Here is a 16,708-nt window from a genome sequence, read left to right on the forward strand (position 1 = left end):
GAAGGCACCAAGAAGGAAAAGGCTTTATTATGAATCTAGGCATGTCAGGAAAACCCAGTTCAGTCATAGAAGAGAGGCTAATATTGGTAAAGGGCAGGAGGCTAGCACTACAGAAGATCCTATTAAAAACCAAGTGTGAAATGAAAACTTCCATCTTAATATCCTGTCTGAAATGCTGTTGAGTTTAGCCCTGGTGAACCTTCTGGAAGCTCCTAGTGAAATGAGATTTGTGTGTAAGGGAAGAGCACTCCAGCACTGCTGAATTTGAGCTTCATAAAAGTTTATGGGTCTGGGTAGGAGAAGTAGAGGAAAAGATAATGGGGAGGTCCTTATCTCCCGCACCAGGCCATCTCGATGTGTAGGTGAGAGACGAAACACAAGTCTCAGTAGAGGCTAGACTAGGGCAGCAGAGGGACAGTGGTTAAAGAAACACAAACGTCTGGGCAATCTCTGTCATTACATGGAGGACTCTGCAGTCTGGGGTGAAGGCACCTCCAACAGGTCTCCGCTATACTGGCATCCCTTCCTGAGGTCCCTTGGGAGAGAGCCATTTTGGTTCTATTCTGACTTCAGAGCAGAACTGCCAAAGTCCAGCACCAAGTCCAGGGTCATAATTAGCTGAGAGGAATGGAGTGGCCACTCTATGACACCTGACCTCTTAGTCTAGGTAACTTCCTTTCTTGAGCAGTCATTTTTCCCAGACCAAGAGAGATCTTGCCCAATATGGGCCCAATCTAGAAATTATTCCCACCTTCATGTGAGCACCAGGTGGAGAGAATCTTCCTCATGAGTCAAAGCTTTAGATCTTGGCCCTCTTGATGACGTTCCTTAGGTCAGTCTGAAGCTGTCTGTGCCCAGGCGCTGGTTTCTGCCCTTAGAGTAGTAGGCACTGCCTGTTGCTGATGGGTCCAAGCGATGTGTGGTACTGTAACTCCCAATGAAGACACTCTCTACTTTCACAGACAGGAAAGGAAGAAATGAGGCAGGTTTCAGGGTAGCTAATGCCACTTAATTCTTCCATCGAATTTGCTGTGGAAAAGAACAAATATCCGTTTCTACTAACCCTTACAGAGAGGTAAGGGAATACAATAAAACAGAACAGCTAGATAAAGTAAGAATAAGAAGAATGGAGAGGGAAGTTGAAAAATGTTTTTCTAATATGTGGGGGAATTTGCTTATTCAAAGATGAATAGAACATCTTTTCTGTACCTTATAAGCCTGATTTATGGCATTTATTCTGGTTCTGCCCTCCATAGGACCAAGACTTACTAGCTTTAGATGTAACAGGGAGCTAAGCTCCGTATTAAAAAAAAGCTCAGCAATTTCATGCTCTGAGAGGTGAGCCAGGTGTGTTGCTCAAATAGCTAAAGTCTGTTTTATCCACTTATTTCCAACAGGTAGGTCATACCTGGCCCCAGAAAACTACCACCTGGATATTATGAATCTGCAGCATTGTTTCCATACTCCCTGGACTAGTACCTCCTACCTGCTATGTTTAATGATCACCAGGATGCTATGTGAAGTCTCAGCCTAAGGTTCCCGGATTACCCCAAGATCATCACACATCTTAGGAGTAATTTCTGCTGTTCAAAGCAGTGCTTTAGATCCTTAGGCCCACAGAAGATCCTTGTATCCATGACACTCAGCAAACTGTGACCCAATGCAGGCCTTGGGAATATATACTTGGTGATACTGTGAGTATGGGGACTGTCTCCTGGGACTACTGGAGGAGTAAGCTGTAGCTGCTCACCGAACTATTCAGAATGGCATCAATCTTCTCCTCCTCTGCAGATCCTTTATCCACCTTACTCCTGTACGCTAGCAACTGCTGACGATCCTTCAGGTCCCGGCAAGTCTGTACACCAACAGACACAATAAAACCAATCAGCCTTCTCTACGAGGGCCTTTTTCTTTCTGCCATTCCAACATTGGGTCAAGGTTCAAGGAGAGGCTGAGAGGTAATAGTGGGATGACAGTGGGGTAAAGCACCTACAGAACTTCTTACTGAAGAGAAATCTACAGAGCTTATGTGGCTGGATTCAGTTCTATAAATTTTGTGAGTACAACATATTTATAAAAGCAAAGAGCTATCAGTCAAAGGGCTGGGAAAATAATACAAGAGAACTGGTCTCCAAACTGATTCTTGCCAGATCATTTTGTCTATTAAGTCTAAATTGAAAGTACCTCAAGATCTAGGGCAGAGAATATCATAATCCCCCACTCTCCATTAAGGGTTTAACTCAGGGTTCTTATTTCTTAGGGACTCACATCAATGACGACATCATGGCATTTGAACTTGGTGGCTAAGTTCAACTTTGTGTCCACATCTTCCACCAGATTAACATACTCTTGTAATATCTATGAGAAAAGATACTTCTGAGTAATGACTCCCAGACCCATAAAACAAGGAGCTCTAAAAAGAAGACAACAAAAATCTTAAGGCAAAAGCTTCCTATCTCGTGTCTACAATTCTCATGATCAACCATAGGACTAGTTCTGCAATGGGAATGAGGTGGACTGTATGCAGTACTTCCAAGCTCACCCAGGAGAGATGGGAAGAGCCCACTCCCACCTTACCCTACAGCTAGATACCCAGGCAAACAACAGATGTGCTCTAGATCTGATCCAGTGCTATGCTCATTGTTCCTTGATGTCCTTTCTCAATGAGCTCTCCTTTTCAATCATTTGAATAATATGTCAGTGCTTCACACAGGCTAACCGCAGTAGATGCTCCTCAAAGAGGGGCAGTCTGGGATTACTTCTAAAGGGCAGAGGAGAACTTCCCTCTCTGGCCTTTTCTATCTCAAGGTCAACTACAGCCTTTTTGTTATCTTGCAGCTAAGACCAGAGCAGGTCAAGTCTCCCACCACTGACCAATAAGAGTCTAAAAGGTAGGTCTCCTAGAGGATCCTGTACCCAATGCCCTTTAGGAGCTATTACCTGGACAGGGGCACTATTCTTGTGCAAAATTTCCACAACCCGATGGAATCCAATGGGTGCTCTCTTCTTGGTGTAGCCCAGCCAGTTCTGAAAAGGGAAGATGGGGCAGCAGAAGCTAGGCAAGACAGACTCAACACACTTTGTGGCCATTCGTTTTACGGTCTGACTAGAATAACATGGTGGTGAGTGTGGATGGATGGGAGGTGGAAGATTGAGAAGTGAAGAGAGATAAGTTTTTTTTTTTTTTTTGAGATAAGTTTTTCAGAAAAGTCAAGAAACTATGAGGGTAGAAAGAGTCAGAGGGTAGAAAGAGTCAGATCTAATAAGTTCTTAGATCCACAGGCAGAAAAAAGTCTGTGAAATATGGCTAGATGAAATAAGTAATTTATTTTATAATACTTATAGTATCAACTTAATCTGGGTAGAAAAAATCCTATCTTCTATGTGTTTATATTTACATAAGGATATTTGTATATCATGAGGAAAAGTCTGGAAAACTACCCATTGAACTTTTAAGAGTGTTTGCCTTGCAGAAGGGACTGAGACAGGAGCAGGTGGGCAATGAATAAGGAAATTCATGTAATTTGACTATGCTCTCACATAGTGTTTTTGATTTTGACACAGACATGTATTGCTTTGGTAGTCAATGTAGCTAAGTAAATAATTAACAACCACCACCACCACCACCACCACCAAAAAACAGGTAGGGGCACCTGGTGGGTTCAGTAGGTAGAGCTTGCAACTCTTAATCTCAGGGTTGTAGGTTTAAGCCTCATACTGGGTTTGGAGATTACTTAAAAATAAAATTTAAAAAAAAGCAAAACCCCAAACAACAACAACAAAAAACTAACAAAGGGTATAAACAAAAAAAAATCAAACTCATAGAAGAAAGGATATTTAAAATATGACATGACAACCAATGCAAGATCCTTGATTAGATCCTGACAGCAAACAAACACAAAAATAAACAAAAAGCTCTAAGAGCTGATTTGAATACAGACTATATATACAATGATATTACAATATTAATGTTAAATATCCTGAAAATGATAATAATATTGTGGTTATAAATGAAATAACTGCTTACGGAGAAGTATCATGATGTCTGCAATTTACTTTCAAATGGTTCAGCAAAAGAAAAAAGAGCAAATATGGCAAAAATGTTAATAAATCAATGAATTAAGACTATTAGTATGTTTATCATACTTTTCTTTCAACTCTTCTTTCAGTTTGACATTTTGGAAAACAAAAAGTTGGAGGAAAAAATGTAAACCAGTAAGTAGAATGTGAGATTCCCATGAGGTATGGGGTAACAAGATGATTATCTCCAAGGCCCCCAGTAGCACCAAACAGTTCCAGGGCACCCACCTTCGTGGTAAAGAGGGCATCAACATCATGCCAGGCTCGAAGCTTGGCGCGAGCAGCCAGGGCCGTCAGTACATACTGTTTGTCTGGGATCTAAAAAGCAGAGACCAGGGGAATTAATGAGGAGTAGAAATGCCTCAGGGGAGAATTCTGGAAAAGACAAGCAAAAATATTCCCTGGTGTTGATTATGCCCCTTAAAATGCACAAATTTCTCAAGTCATCAAGAACCTTTTCACTCCCAAGCCCCCAGCACTGCTGCAGGCCATTCAGTTAGTCTTCCCTCACTTCCCACAAACTCATTTTTTCTATTTCTTTTTTTAAAAAATATTTTATTATTCATGAGAGACACAGAGAGGGGGGTGCAGAGACACAGGCAGAGGGAGAAGCAGGCTCCATGCAGGGAGCCCGACGTGGGACTTGATCCCAGGTCTCCAGGATCACGCCCCGGGCCAGAGGCAGCGCTAAACTGCTGAGCTACCTGGGCTGCCCTCATTCTTTCTATTTCCAACCTTGAATATCAAGGGACTTCCCATGCAGGGTTATCAGGCAACATCCACTCCATGTAGTTACTCTCATACTACTTTACCAGACACTGACCAATTTATATCTACCTTAAATGTCTTCTTCAGGTTGACTGGACTGCTGAACGTCCCCTAGGATGAAGGTGGAGAAGGAATTTTACTGTTACTGACTTTCCCAAATACTACCGAACCTAACATTTTTTTTTTATTAAAGATTTTATTTATTTATTCATAACAGACAGAGAGAGAGAGAGAGAGACAGGCAGAGGGAGAGGGAGAGAAGCAGGCTCCATGCAGGGAGCCTGACATGGGACTCAATCCTGGGTCTCCAGGCTCATACCCCGGGCTGAAGGCGGCGCCAAACCACTGGGCCACTGGGGCTGCCCCCAACCTAACAGTTTCTTTCCACTACCTAGACATTGTATATTTTTCTCTGTAGCCACTTAAACCCAGAAGTTAATTTTTTAAAAATATTTTATTTATTTATTCATGAGACACACACACACACACACACACACAGGCAGAGGCAAAGGGAGAAGCAGGCTCCATGCAGGGAGCCCAATGAGGGACTCGATCCCAGGACTGTGGGATCATGCCCTGAGCTGAAGGCAGATGCTCAACCGCTGAGCCACCCAGGCGTCCCAAGAAGTTAATTTAAGAGACAAATTCCACCAGGTCTAACTGGATATCACCACAACTTGGCAAACAAGACTGGATTAATATATACAGTGTATTTCTCAATTTTATGCTTATCTATCACAAGATTGATCACACATTATAATCATTCCCACCTATGATCATTAAAACTTGAACCTTTTCGAAACAATTTTTAAGTACCCACAAACACTTAGCACCTTGCTGCTCTTCTTTATACCATGTGAATCCATTTGAAATTATGGACCTTTGAGCAGGGACTCTGCAGGACCAGCATTGGGGAGACAATGTGCTAATGCCAGCATGCCAGCTCACCAGAGGCCACACAAACCCTTTTAAATCTCTTTTTCCCTGATGGCTCATCCTTTCTGAGGGCCAGGAAAGCTTCCAGGTGGACTTCCCCAAGAACTATACATACCCATCGTTAAGAGCACCTTGAAATAACTGGCTTCAACCTATATCCCTCTTGTGCAGTGAGAGTGTGGGGTCTTTCACATTTTGCCTATACCTCAGCCTCCGTGTAATGGTAGAAGCACGAGTAGAAAAGCGTTGTCACTAATGGCATGTTGAGGATAGAAGCTTTGCGGGGGTGCTTTCGAAAGATCTCAGTCTGTCCTGCTGATTCCAGATGTCGATCATTTGCCTGTAGTGAGTGAACCAAATGAAAAAAACAACAATGTCTGCAGAGTAGAAGCAGGAGAGAAACATTAAATACTACAGCGGTCATGCTTCCTATCCTAGGGAAGAAGCAAAGAAGAGAAAAAGAAACTGCCCAGGATAGACTAGGGGAGTTTAAAATCTGTAAAATGATGACAGATTCATGTTGAATGGAGGAAAACTGGAGAAGTAAGGATGAAACAAGAGTTCTGGGAGGGAGAGAAAACACACTTCCAGGTTAACTGCAAGTGAGAAGAAAAAGGATGCCTGAGAACAATGAAGGGAAAAGTGCTAACATATAAAGAGGAAATGAAAGACTCTTAGAGAATTAACAGGAAATGACATATACGGCAGAGCATAGAGGTCTCCTAGATGCTGAATGGCACTGAGCACTGATATCGAAGCAGAAAATGTAGAGACAAGGAGTCTAACCTCAATAATGATCTGGCGTTCCAGGAGGGTATAATGGTCTTGAATATGTGCAGAATCTTCTGCTGAAAATGGCAAACTGGTAAAGAGCCAGAAGGTTAGTACCTCTTTCTCTACTGAAAACAAACCCAACTAAACCAAATCACCACTGTAAGCATAAGAGGCTCACGGCACTTCACAAATTTGATCCCAATGTACCTTTACAGCATCCCTGAAAGGCAGAGAGAGAGAAAGCAGAAAACAGAATAGACCTTTGGCTGGGATTTTGTATTTTAGGTTTTGCCAATTCAAGAGGGATCCTGAGAGGCATGGCGGGCTTAGTTGGTAGAGCATGGAACTCTTAATCTCAAGGCTGTGAGTTCCAGTCCCATGTCAGATGTAGAGATTACTTAAAAAAAACAAACAACAACATAAAATCTGGAGCACCTGGGTGGCTCAGGCAGTTAGGTGTCTGCCTTTGGCCGAGGTCATAATCCCAAGGTCCTGGGATCGAGCCTCACATCAGGCTCCCTGATCAGTGGGGTATCTGCTTCTCCCTCTACCCCTCACTCCCCCCACTTCCTGCTTGTGCTCTCTGCTCTCTCTCTCTCTCTCAAATAAATAAATGAAAATCTTTAAAAAAGTTAAAATAAAATCTTTTTTAAAAAAAGAGGGATCCTGAAAGTCCACAAAATATATATAGTAATCAGTGGTTTTACTGAGGAATGAGTTAGAATCCTCTCACTGTGGGAGTTGGAATGTTTGACAAACACGTCACTTAGTGAGTGAATGAGCTTGGCTGACTGCCCATCATCCACAGTGAAGCACTGTGGTTCCTGTCCTGGCTTAATGTCAGTGCTTAACTCTACATAAGGGATACTTACATTTGTTGGTTATTTCTTTCTTTTTCTTAAAGCTTTTATCTATTTATTCATGAGAGACAGGCCGAGACATAGGCAGAGGGAGAAGCAGGCTCCATGCAGGGAGCCTGATGTGGGACTCAATCCCAAGACTCTGGGATCACGCCCTGGGCCAAAGGCAGAAGCTCAACTGCTGAGCCACCCAGGTGTCCCTTGTTAGTCATTTCTTATTGCAGAGATATAAGGTAAAATTAAATTACCAGGCATGGTGGTACATGGATAGATCGCTAAAGATCTCAGACATCTACACAGATATCAAGGATTCCATCTTCAACACTACATTTACACATGAAAAAGTTGAGGGACAAACAGTATCTTGCCTAAAACTCATACGTGGTAAACCAAGATGTAAAGCTAGGAACCGAAGCCAGATTTTAGGCTTGCAGTTCACAGATCTCTCCTTTAAAAAGTGCTGCCTTAGTCCTGCACTCCAGTCACTCCTGGAAGATTTCTGAAACTCAGTTACACTATCCCAGATTAAGTGTGAGCCATAGCCAAGTTTTAGAAGAGATAAAGAGAAACAGCAATAGGTTTCAGTTATCTCACTATTCCAACTTTTCTCTTTTTCACCACAGGCCACTATGACATAGCTCAGTATTTGGTAATGTTAAAATTAAGGATTACACGGACAAAGACAAATTTCTAAATATGAATCCTAGAATTCCTGTCCCATGAGGAATGACTAAAGCAACTGTGAATATTGAACTTGGATTAAGGCCTCCTGGGTAGATGCTCTGCATGTCTTGAAAGATAGAAGGAAGCAAGTTTCAGCTCAATATAACAAAGCATTTAACAATAATGAAGGTTGTCTGACAAAGAACAAGCTACTTCCAAGAGCAGTGAGTGCTCATCACTGGAAAACAGTATGTGGGGCTGTTTTTTACAGTGTCTTATATAGTGGATGAACACCTATGCTGAGTGAGTGGTTCTTGTGGTCTGGGGTCTCGAGGATCAGTAACCACTGAAAAGAACATGGAAGGTAAAGTGTTATCAACCTTTTTAATATATAAAATCATAAAGAAAGGGAGAGAGGGGAGGGGGAAAAAATCCCAGAACAAATGGCAGTGTTTCAAATTAAATTAACTGTAGAAAAAAACTCTTTAGATTGCCTTTATTTTTCTCAATTTACTACCCATCATTGAAAATGTCTGCAATCACTGAATGAGACCATCTTTAATGATGTTTGTATGACCCACTGTTAGCCTTTCCCTTCAACGGCCTATCCACTCCACCCTTAATTAGTCTCCTCAGTTGTCTGTGTAAGATTATACTTAAAAACATTTCTCTCCCATACTTACCCAACACAGGTCTTAAGAAATTCTTTTCGTTTCTCAGGGTCCTGAATGTTCAAGTGCTCACGGTAATGAGAGAGCTACAAAAAGAAAGAAAGAAAAAGAGAAGGGGGGGGTTGAACTATTTTATTTTGTCTCCTTAAGGGTGAGGTAGGTATGTAAGTAGACTTTCCATCCTTAAAAACGTAATTCTTCATTATCAGAGATTCCTCTGGGTGTGGATAGGTGTGCACGTAGAGAGAAATTACTCTTTGGGGATGCCTGGCTGGCTCAGTAATTACAGCATGTGACACTTGATCTCGGGGTTGTGAGTTCAAGCCCCATACTGGATGTATAGATGACAAAAAATTTTCAAGGACACCTGGGTGGCTCAGTGGTTGAGTGTCTGCCTTTGGCTCAAGGTGTGGTCTCGGGGTCCTGGGATTGAGTCCCACATCAAACTCCCTGCATGGAGCCTGCTTCTCCCTCTGCCTATGTCTCTGCCTTTCTCTCTGGGTCTCTCATGAATAAATAAATCCTAAAAAAAAAAATCTTCAAAATCACTCTTTGATTTATCTATAACTGCAATATCCAATACAGTAACTGATGCCCACATTTGGTTTACATTTACGTTTAAATTAAGTTAAACAATTCAGATCCTTAATTACAGTAGTCATTTTACCACATGACTAGTTGGACCATATCCAACAACACAGATAAAGAATACTGCCATCATCGTGGGAAGTTCTATGGGAAGTTCAGTGCTGGCCTATAACAAAGTACTGAGTAGGCAAGCACCAAGCTTTACTTGGAAGCTTGGCTTTAGCCTCACTATTTAACTAAAACCAGCTTTTGCTTCACTAACCCTAACCTTAGCCTTTGAAAGGCCAAAGAATGAAATGCTTACTTCAACATTATTTTTGGCATCTTTGACCTTATAATCAAAGATAGCATGATCCTGTAAATATCCAGTAATTAACAACATCAGTAACATGAATAAGTCATGTCTTCTGATTCACTGTTGACACCTAAAGATTCACATTTAAATACTTACTATAGGTTCTACATATAACTCTGAAAGAAAATCTCCTTATGGGCTATTTTGGAATTCTAAAAAAAGAACTGAGGTTTAAATCCCTATTTTTTTATTACAAGGGATGACGAAATTAATGATGATCGTAAAAACTGCAATTTTATGTACAATTATTAAAAACTTGTCAAGAATTGAGGTGCCTTGGTGGCTTAGTCATTAAGCATCGACTCTTGGTTTTGACTCAGGTCATGATCTCAGGGTCCTGAGATTGAGCCCTACGTTGGGCTCCATGTTCAGCACAGAATCTGCTTGTTCCTCTCCCTCTACTCCTCTTCCTCTCTCTCTTACGTAATGAAAATCTTAAAAAAAAAAAAAAAAAAAACTTCCCAAGATTTAAAAAATAAACAGATTGACAGTTAACATGAATATTAAGAGAATGAACTGGGTTTAGGAAGGACACTATGTCCTTTTAGAAACAAATGTATAAAAATATAAATGATAATATAAAACAGAATAATAGAGATTATATCATAATCTAATCTTCATAAAATATCTGGCATATAACCAATCCTAGTATTAAAGTAATCTTTAAGAGCTATAATTAATTTTTATTGTTCAATTCCACTTTGGCCTTAAGTCTTTGAAGAAACTCCTACTTAGATAACCTTCCCGCTCTGAGGATAAACTGAAAACAGACTATTAGCTTTGACAATTCTGAAGTTTGTAAGGTTGGAAAACTCTAAATTTATATACAACAACATGCATGATACATCACCTTCAATTAAAAAATAATAGAGAAAGGAATAAAATAAGAAAAAATTTTAGAGGAAAATGAGTTACCCAAAACACATTTATTTTCACTAATCAAGCTTCAAAACAACAAACTTTGTAAGAATGCTGTATGAAGAAAATTCCTTATAGTTTCAAATCTATGGAGATTAAAAGTGTAAACAAAAACCTTTTCCCAATGACTGCTACAGACTGCCGATCATTTTCAGTAGATTATGATAAAGGATTTCTGAGATTTTCCCATGCTTCAAATATTAAGTACAAGTTCCTTTTACAAAATGTTACTGAAAAACATTTTCCTAATTATAGTCTGCTATGCAAAGGTTAGCAAGATTATTAGACGTGCCAGCTGAATGTGAGCACTGATCTCACTACAAACATGTGTGCAGTGACCAAAGGAACAATCCTGCCATTGATGGTGCTAAGGAATTCCAACCCCTGCACAATAATGGCAAATTTTTAAAAGTGGATTGCTATAGTTTTAATAATATAATGAAATTTTTGGTACGATTTCAGCTTATACTTGTATTCCAGGAGTTTATTCTAAAATGGTAAAAATCTGCCAAAAATCTGTTTTAACACTCAATCACTGAGCTCTCCACCGAAATGTGTATTGGGTGCATCATCAGCTTGACCTATCCTCCTTCTTGGCCTCTATCTGGTTTCTCATCCCTCTTAGCTTACATTTTCCAGTGTTAGAAGCCAAAACCCAAAAGCTCCTACAAACCAGGAACTGAAACAATTAGAAAATAAAAAACAAATTACAAATTGATCAGGCCAGTTTTTAGTCATTCAAAGAAATATTTATTCATAAGCCCAATCAAAAGAGCATATAAAAAGAAACAGTACATCATTTGGATTAAGTTTGTAGGCTTCCCAGATGCCTTTCTCTTCTGGATGCAATCAATACCAAGGAAGAATACTGTTAACTAGTTTGGGATCTCGGAGGCTGGGTTTTGGCTTAGATTTCTGTTAAACAGGTCCCCAACTGAAACAAAGGGCCACACTTACCGCAAGCTCTTCTGTTCTATCTAGGAACCTGGGGAGAAGCAGAAGGGAGCAGGGCATTTTTATCTATTGACGTGTGGCAATATAACCTCACAAAATAGGGTAGCTGCTCTAGGAAAAACACAATTCAAATTCATTTGCCCTCATACGTGAATAAGCCCTCCTCTTCTTAAAAAGAATTTCTTCTACCAGTAACCTCTTGAAAACATATGGTGGATCAGATATCACTGTTCCCCTGACTGCTCTAGCTGAGTGAAAAGCAAGGACAAGAAAGCACTGCAGGACACTAATAACTTTGTAAAGTTAACAGGTCTGACAGAAAGGTTCAGAGCCTCCACAAAACCTTGGCCCACAGTAATCTTATAGATTTGGAAAGATTAAAGCACTCTTCTGTCAGTACAATCTTAGAAACAGATTTTCTATATTGTTCTTCGTTGCTTTCATGCATGGTGGAGAAAGGGTTCTGTCTCTCCCAAAGGTGGTAAGGCCTTGGAGAATAAAGACTTTGTCTTCTAATTCCTTCTTATTCTGAATGGACCGCTATAATGAAATCACTGGTTTGGCCTAGAGGTGATGCTTAATAGTCTTGTTGATCGGGAAGGGAAGGAGGAAATAGCCTGCCTCAATGAACATGTCTTCTGCAAATTCCTGGCTAACTCTCTGTAATCTTGGCCCTGATCAGGTGAACTGCTTTCCCCACCTTTGTCTTTGGGGCAGCTCATCACTGTGCTGGAGTCACTGGATAACTGGAGTTATCTTGGGCCAGATATCAGCCTCAAAAGGGCTTCCAACCCCTTCCCTGACACTGAAGAAAAGACATACTAGATATACAATTTAATCTACTGGCAGGGGAAAGGAAAGGGAAAGGGAAAGGGAAAGGGGAAGGGAAAGGGAAGGAAAGGAAGGAAAACATGGTAGAAGACACTCCCCTGTTCCAGGCCTCCAGCCGGTATGCCTACCCTTTGCCTTTCCACCTATTAGAAACCCTACCTAGTCTCAATTCCTAACCACTTCCATGAGCCTTTCCTTGCGTATCCAGACTGAAGATTTACTTGCTTATTCTGCTCTTCCATTACATTTCTCACTAGCATCATTGGGGATCAAGTAATAAAAGATACCTTAATCTAGGTCTTTTATAATAAAATGCTTAAAAATATTAATAACACAGTCTAGACATTACACTAAATGCTTTCCCCATACTAACTCCTTATCTTCACAAGCTGTGAGGTAGGAATCCTCACTTCCATTGAAGAGGCTGGGTAACTTCCTCAACGTGACTCTATGAACTAAACGGTGGTGCCAGTATTCAATGCAGGTATGTTAGACCCCAGGGCCTGGTTCTTAACGATCTGCTACACTATCATTTTATCACAGACTGAGCTGTATTATTAATTTTCCCATCATGTTTCATTATCTCATCTAACAGCAAAAATGGACCGTGTCTTCTTTGTATACTCCAGAGTGCTTTGAATAAAGTGCTCAGTAACTATAGACAAGATGATCAGTGCTTACCTGAAGAGGTCTAAAAGCAGCTTTTGATCCCCTATTTCTTTAAGGAAGTGAATGAGATGTCTCAAGGCAACCTGTCGCACTTCCAGCTCTCGGAAGAGGATCTCTGGCAGGCAGGCAGGAGTTAGGTGGGGAAAGATTAAAGCCTATTACTCAACTGTGAAATTGGTCTCGCTCCTCATTATTCCAAACAACTCCTCAAAGCTAATCGCAAGTGAGAAACAGCTTTTTATGGTACCCGGTCCTATGGCTCAATCCACTGCCAGCACACTCCATGGTCCAGGGCAACCCCTGGCCATTCAGGTGGCCTTTGGTTCTTACCAACTGAATCAGTAGGCACCTAGCATGGACTCTGATGTAAGTCCTCAAACCAACACAGCCATCTGTCTGTCTAGTATATAGGGAGGCTCCAGTTGATGTAGTTATCACCCTACAGAAGGAACAACTGCCCTCAGAAATGAGATGGATACTCAGAACTCTTAGGCCACCCCAGCTGTCTCTGAAACAGAGCTGATGACAGTGAATCCTATAGGAAAGCCACAAAGCCATTCTCCCTTCAAATGTAGCAGGCATCTCATTGACTGAAGATTTCTCTCAACATATGCTCACCTTTGCTTAGTGTCCTCTTCAGGAAGATCAGAACCTAAAGGAAAACGGAACAAAGAATAAATTTGACCGCTCAAACACAAAGCCTTGCTCTGAGCTCCTGATGTTTAGGAATGAGGTCAGCGACTCGTTTGGAATCTTGGCACGTCCAGACAACAGATTTCCCTCTGTGACAGAAGGACAGGTGACAGACATCTAGAATTGAGCTATGTCTAAGAGGAGTCCACCTGCCCATTCCCATACTGGCAAGAGACACTTCCCTCTGAGAGAGACCATTCTCACATACATCTCCCTCAAAAGACTCTCGTTGTTTTTGTTTTATTTTTATTTTTTTAAAAGACTTTTTATTTATTCATTCATGAGAGATACAGAGAGAGGCAGAAATGTAGGCAGAGGGAGAAGCAGGCTCCCTGCAAGGAGCCTAATGCAGGACCCGAGGTCAGGTCCCGGGATCACGCCCTGAGCCAAAAGCCGATGCTCAACCGCTGAGCCATCCAGCGTCCCATGTTTTTATTTTTTTTAAAGATTCATTTACTTATTTGAGAGAGAGCATGTGCATGCACGCATTCATGCACAAGCAAAGAGAGAATCTCAAGCAGGCTCCCTGCTGAATGCAGAGCCCAATGTGGGACCCTGAGATCATGACCTGAGCTGAAATCAAGAGTTGGTTGTTCAACCGAGCCACCCAAGTGCACCTCAGATTAGTTTTTAGAACAGAGTGGCCAACTTGCAGCTTCTTGATTATAATTAAGACATCCACATACAATACACTTCCTGCCAGCTAAACCTCAGAGCATGTATTACTGAGAATCCTACACTTCAAGAAGAATTCAAGATCTCTACTAGACATTTAACCTGAAATGTTACAGTTCAATTCTGATTGGACTACAATTAAGCAAACAACAAACAAAACAACACAACTTACTGCAGTAATTACGTTTCCATCATGCATGCTTACTGCTTCCTCCAGGAGCTGTAGCTTGTCCTGTAAGGAACGGAATCTTTCTAGTGAGCAGACCTGGGAGAAGAAGAACAGAATTAGTGTGCAAGGAAGTCCTAAGGTCCTGATGGAGTCTTGCCAAACCCAAAGGGCAGAGATCACTTTCTCTCTTTTTAATGAGGTATAATTTACATACAATAAAATCTACTAAGGGTAGAGTTCAGTGAGTTTGACAAATACATATCAAATTCCATGCAACTACCACCACAATAAAGATATAGAACAACTCCATCATCCTTGTCAGCTTTGATGTCAACAGCCCCCTTCCATCTCTAGCTCCTAGCAACCACTCATCTTTCAGTCACTAAAGTTTTCCTTTTCTAGAATTTCAGGAATAGAATCATACAATACGTACTCTTTTACATCTGACTTTTTTAAGATTATTTATGAATTTATTCATGAGAGACACACAGAGAGAGAGAGCTAGAGACACAGGCAGAGGGAGAAGCAGGTTCCTTGTGGGGAGCCTGATGTGGAACTCAATTCCAGGACCCCAGGATCACGCCCTGAGCCAAAGGCAGACCCTCAACCACTGAGCCACCCAGGCGTCCCTTTTACATCTGACTTCTTTCACTTAGTATCATATTTCTGAGAGGAATCTAGATGTTGTGGTGAGTACTACATTGATTCGCTGGTAAGTAGTTTTCATTGTATGGACATACCACCATTTATCCATTTACCTACTAAAGGATATTTGGGTTATTTCCACTTTGGGGGCTATTATGAATAGGGCTGTTGTGAATACAGTGTACAATTTTTTTTTTTTTTTTTTTTTTTTTTTTAGATTTTATTTCAGAGACAGAGCGAGAGCGAGTGAGCGAGCGAGAGAGAGCTCACACATGTGAGCATGCACATGGGGGGAAGGACAGAGGGAGAGGGACAAGCAGACTCCCACAAAGCACACGCCTGATGCAGGGCTCAATCCCAGGACACTGAGATCATGATCTGAGCTGAAACCAAAGTCAGACACTCAACATACTGAGCTGAGCCATCCAGGTTGCCCCGGTGTATGAACGAGTCTTTGAGCATACGTTTTCACTTATCTTGGATTGTAAATGTCTAGCAATAAAATTAAGTGTATGTTTAACTTCGTAAGAAGCTGCCAGACTATTTTCCAGAGTAGTTTTCACATTTCACCTTTTGTACTTTCAGTGTATGAGAGGTCTAGCTCCTTTACAGCCTCCCAATGTTTGGAATGATATTTTTAAATTTAGCCATTCTAGTGGCTGTATAGTAGTGTCTCACAGTTTTAATTCACATTTTCTTGATGACTATTGATGTAGAGGATCTTCCCAAGTGCTCTCTGGCTATTCATGAACTTCTTGTGATATAACTGGTTAAATCTTATGCCAAGTTTTTTATTTGGGTTACCTTCTTATTAAAGATAATCATTATTGTTTATGTATTCTGGATAAATATCCTCTATGATATATGTATTTTGCAAATAGATTTCTCCAGCCATAATGGTTTTTCCCCACAAGAACACTTTCTCTAAGTGGCCTTACCTTGCCCTTCCGAAGACGTCGCACTGTGTCACTGGGGCTCCAGTCATTGCTGTAATCCTGGAATATTAGCAACACATGAATCTCAGGAAGTTAAGGGATCAGAATTATCAGTATGCCAGCTTCTCACCTTAAACTCATCTTTATTCTCTGATGTGGAAATATTTTGTGAGAGAGAATGGAAGAAAAAAAAGTGAAGAACAGGAATGGTCTCATTCTGAGTTTCTGAAGTAATTAGAACAGGGACAATTCAGGCAAGAAGAGATGGATCAAAGAAGGAAAGAATTGAATGACAAAACCCTATGCCTCCTGATACAGGACTTCATTCCCTAGATACAATTAGTCGCATCTGGGGATTCTAGTTAATGGCTTTGCAGACAGAAGGAAGAGGAAGACGTGTTCCTCTTCTGGACTTTATGATACAGTTTCTTCCTTAGGAATCAGTTTACTTTGTTATGTGCTTCTTGGGAATATGAGCTCCACTGAGCTTCCAGACCACAGCAATGATCAAAAGTTTCAAAGTA

The 16,708-nt window shown here is 41.0% G+C and overlaps 2 protein-coding genes across 4 annotated transcripts in view; both read right to left on the minus strand.

Moving 5' to 3' along the window:
* NOXRED1 (NADP dependent oxidoreductase domain containing 1) overlaps positions 1-890 on the minus strand; it is a 30,951-nt gene extending 30,061 nt beyond the window's left edge. Inside the window, exon 1 of the mRNA XM_038545414.1 lies at positions 752-890. Within this exon, the coding sequence (XP_038401342.1) occupies positions 752-757 (6 nt within the window). The 5' untranslated portion in view covers positions 758-890. The remainder of the gene's footprint in view (positions 1-751) is intronic.
* VIPAS39 (VPS33B interacting protein, apical-basolateral polarity regulator, spe-39 homolog) overlaps positions 1-16,708 on the minus strand; it is a 25,211-nt gene continuing 8,503 nt past the window's right edge. For all 3 annotated transcript variants that reach the window (XM_038545412.1, XM_038545410.1, XM_038545411.1), the window contains 14 exons: positions 16,188-16,244; positions 14,608-14,700; positions 13,686-13,719; positions 13,080-13,182; positions 11,571-11,598; positions 8,765-8,838; positions 6,571-6,646; positions 5,990-6,124; positions 4,918-4,959; positions 4,309-4,398; positions 2,941-3,027; positions 2,269-2,358; positions 1,751-1,855; positions 1-1,029 (listed from right to left, as the gene is read on the minus strand). In XM_038545412.1, coding sequence (XP_038401340.1) covers positions 1,009-1,029; positions 1,751-1,855; positions 2,269-2,358; positions 2,941-3,027; positions 4,309-4,398; positions 4,918-4,959; positions 5,990-6,124; positions 6,571-6,646; positions 8,765-8,838; positions 11,571-11,598; positions 13,080-13,182; positions 13,686-13,719; positions 14,608-14,700; positions 16,188-16,244 — 1,035 coding nt within the window. In that variant the 3' untranslated portion in view covers positions 1-1,008. The remainder of the gene's footprint in view (positions 1,030-1,750; positions 1,856-2,268; positions 2,359-2,940; positions 3,028-4,308; positions 4,399-4,917; positions 4,960-5,989; positions 6,125-6,570; positions 6,647-8,764; positions 8,839-11,570; positions 11,599-13,079; positions 13,183-13,685; positions 13,720-14,607; positions 14,701-16,187; positions 16,245-16,708) is intronic.

Source organism: Canis lupus, chromosome 8 (genome assembly GCF_011100685.1).
Source record: "Canis lupus familiaris isolate Mischka breed German Shepherd chromosome 8, alternate assembly UU_Cfam_GSD_1.0, whole genome shotgun sequence".
Taxonomy (NCBI): Eukaryota; Metazoa; Chordata; class Mammalia; order Carnivora; family Canidae; genus Canis; species Canis lupus.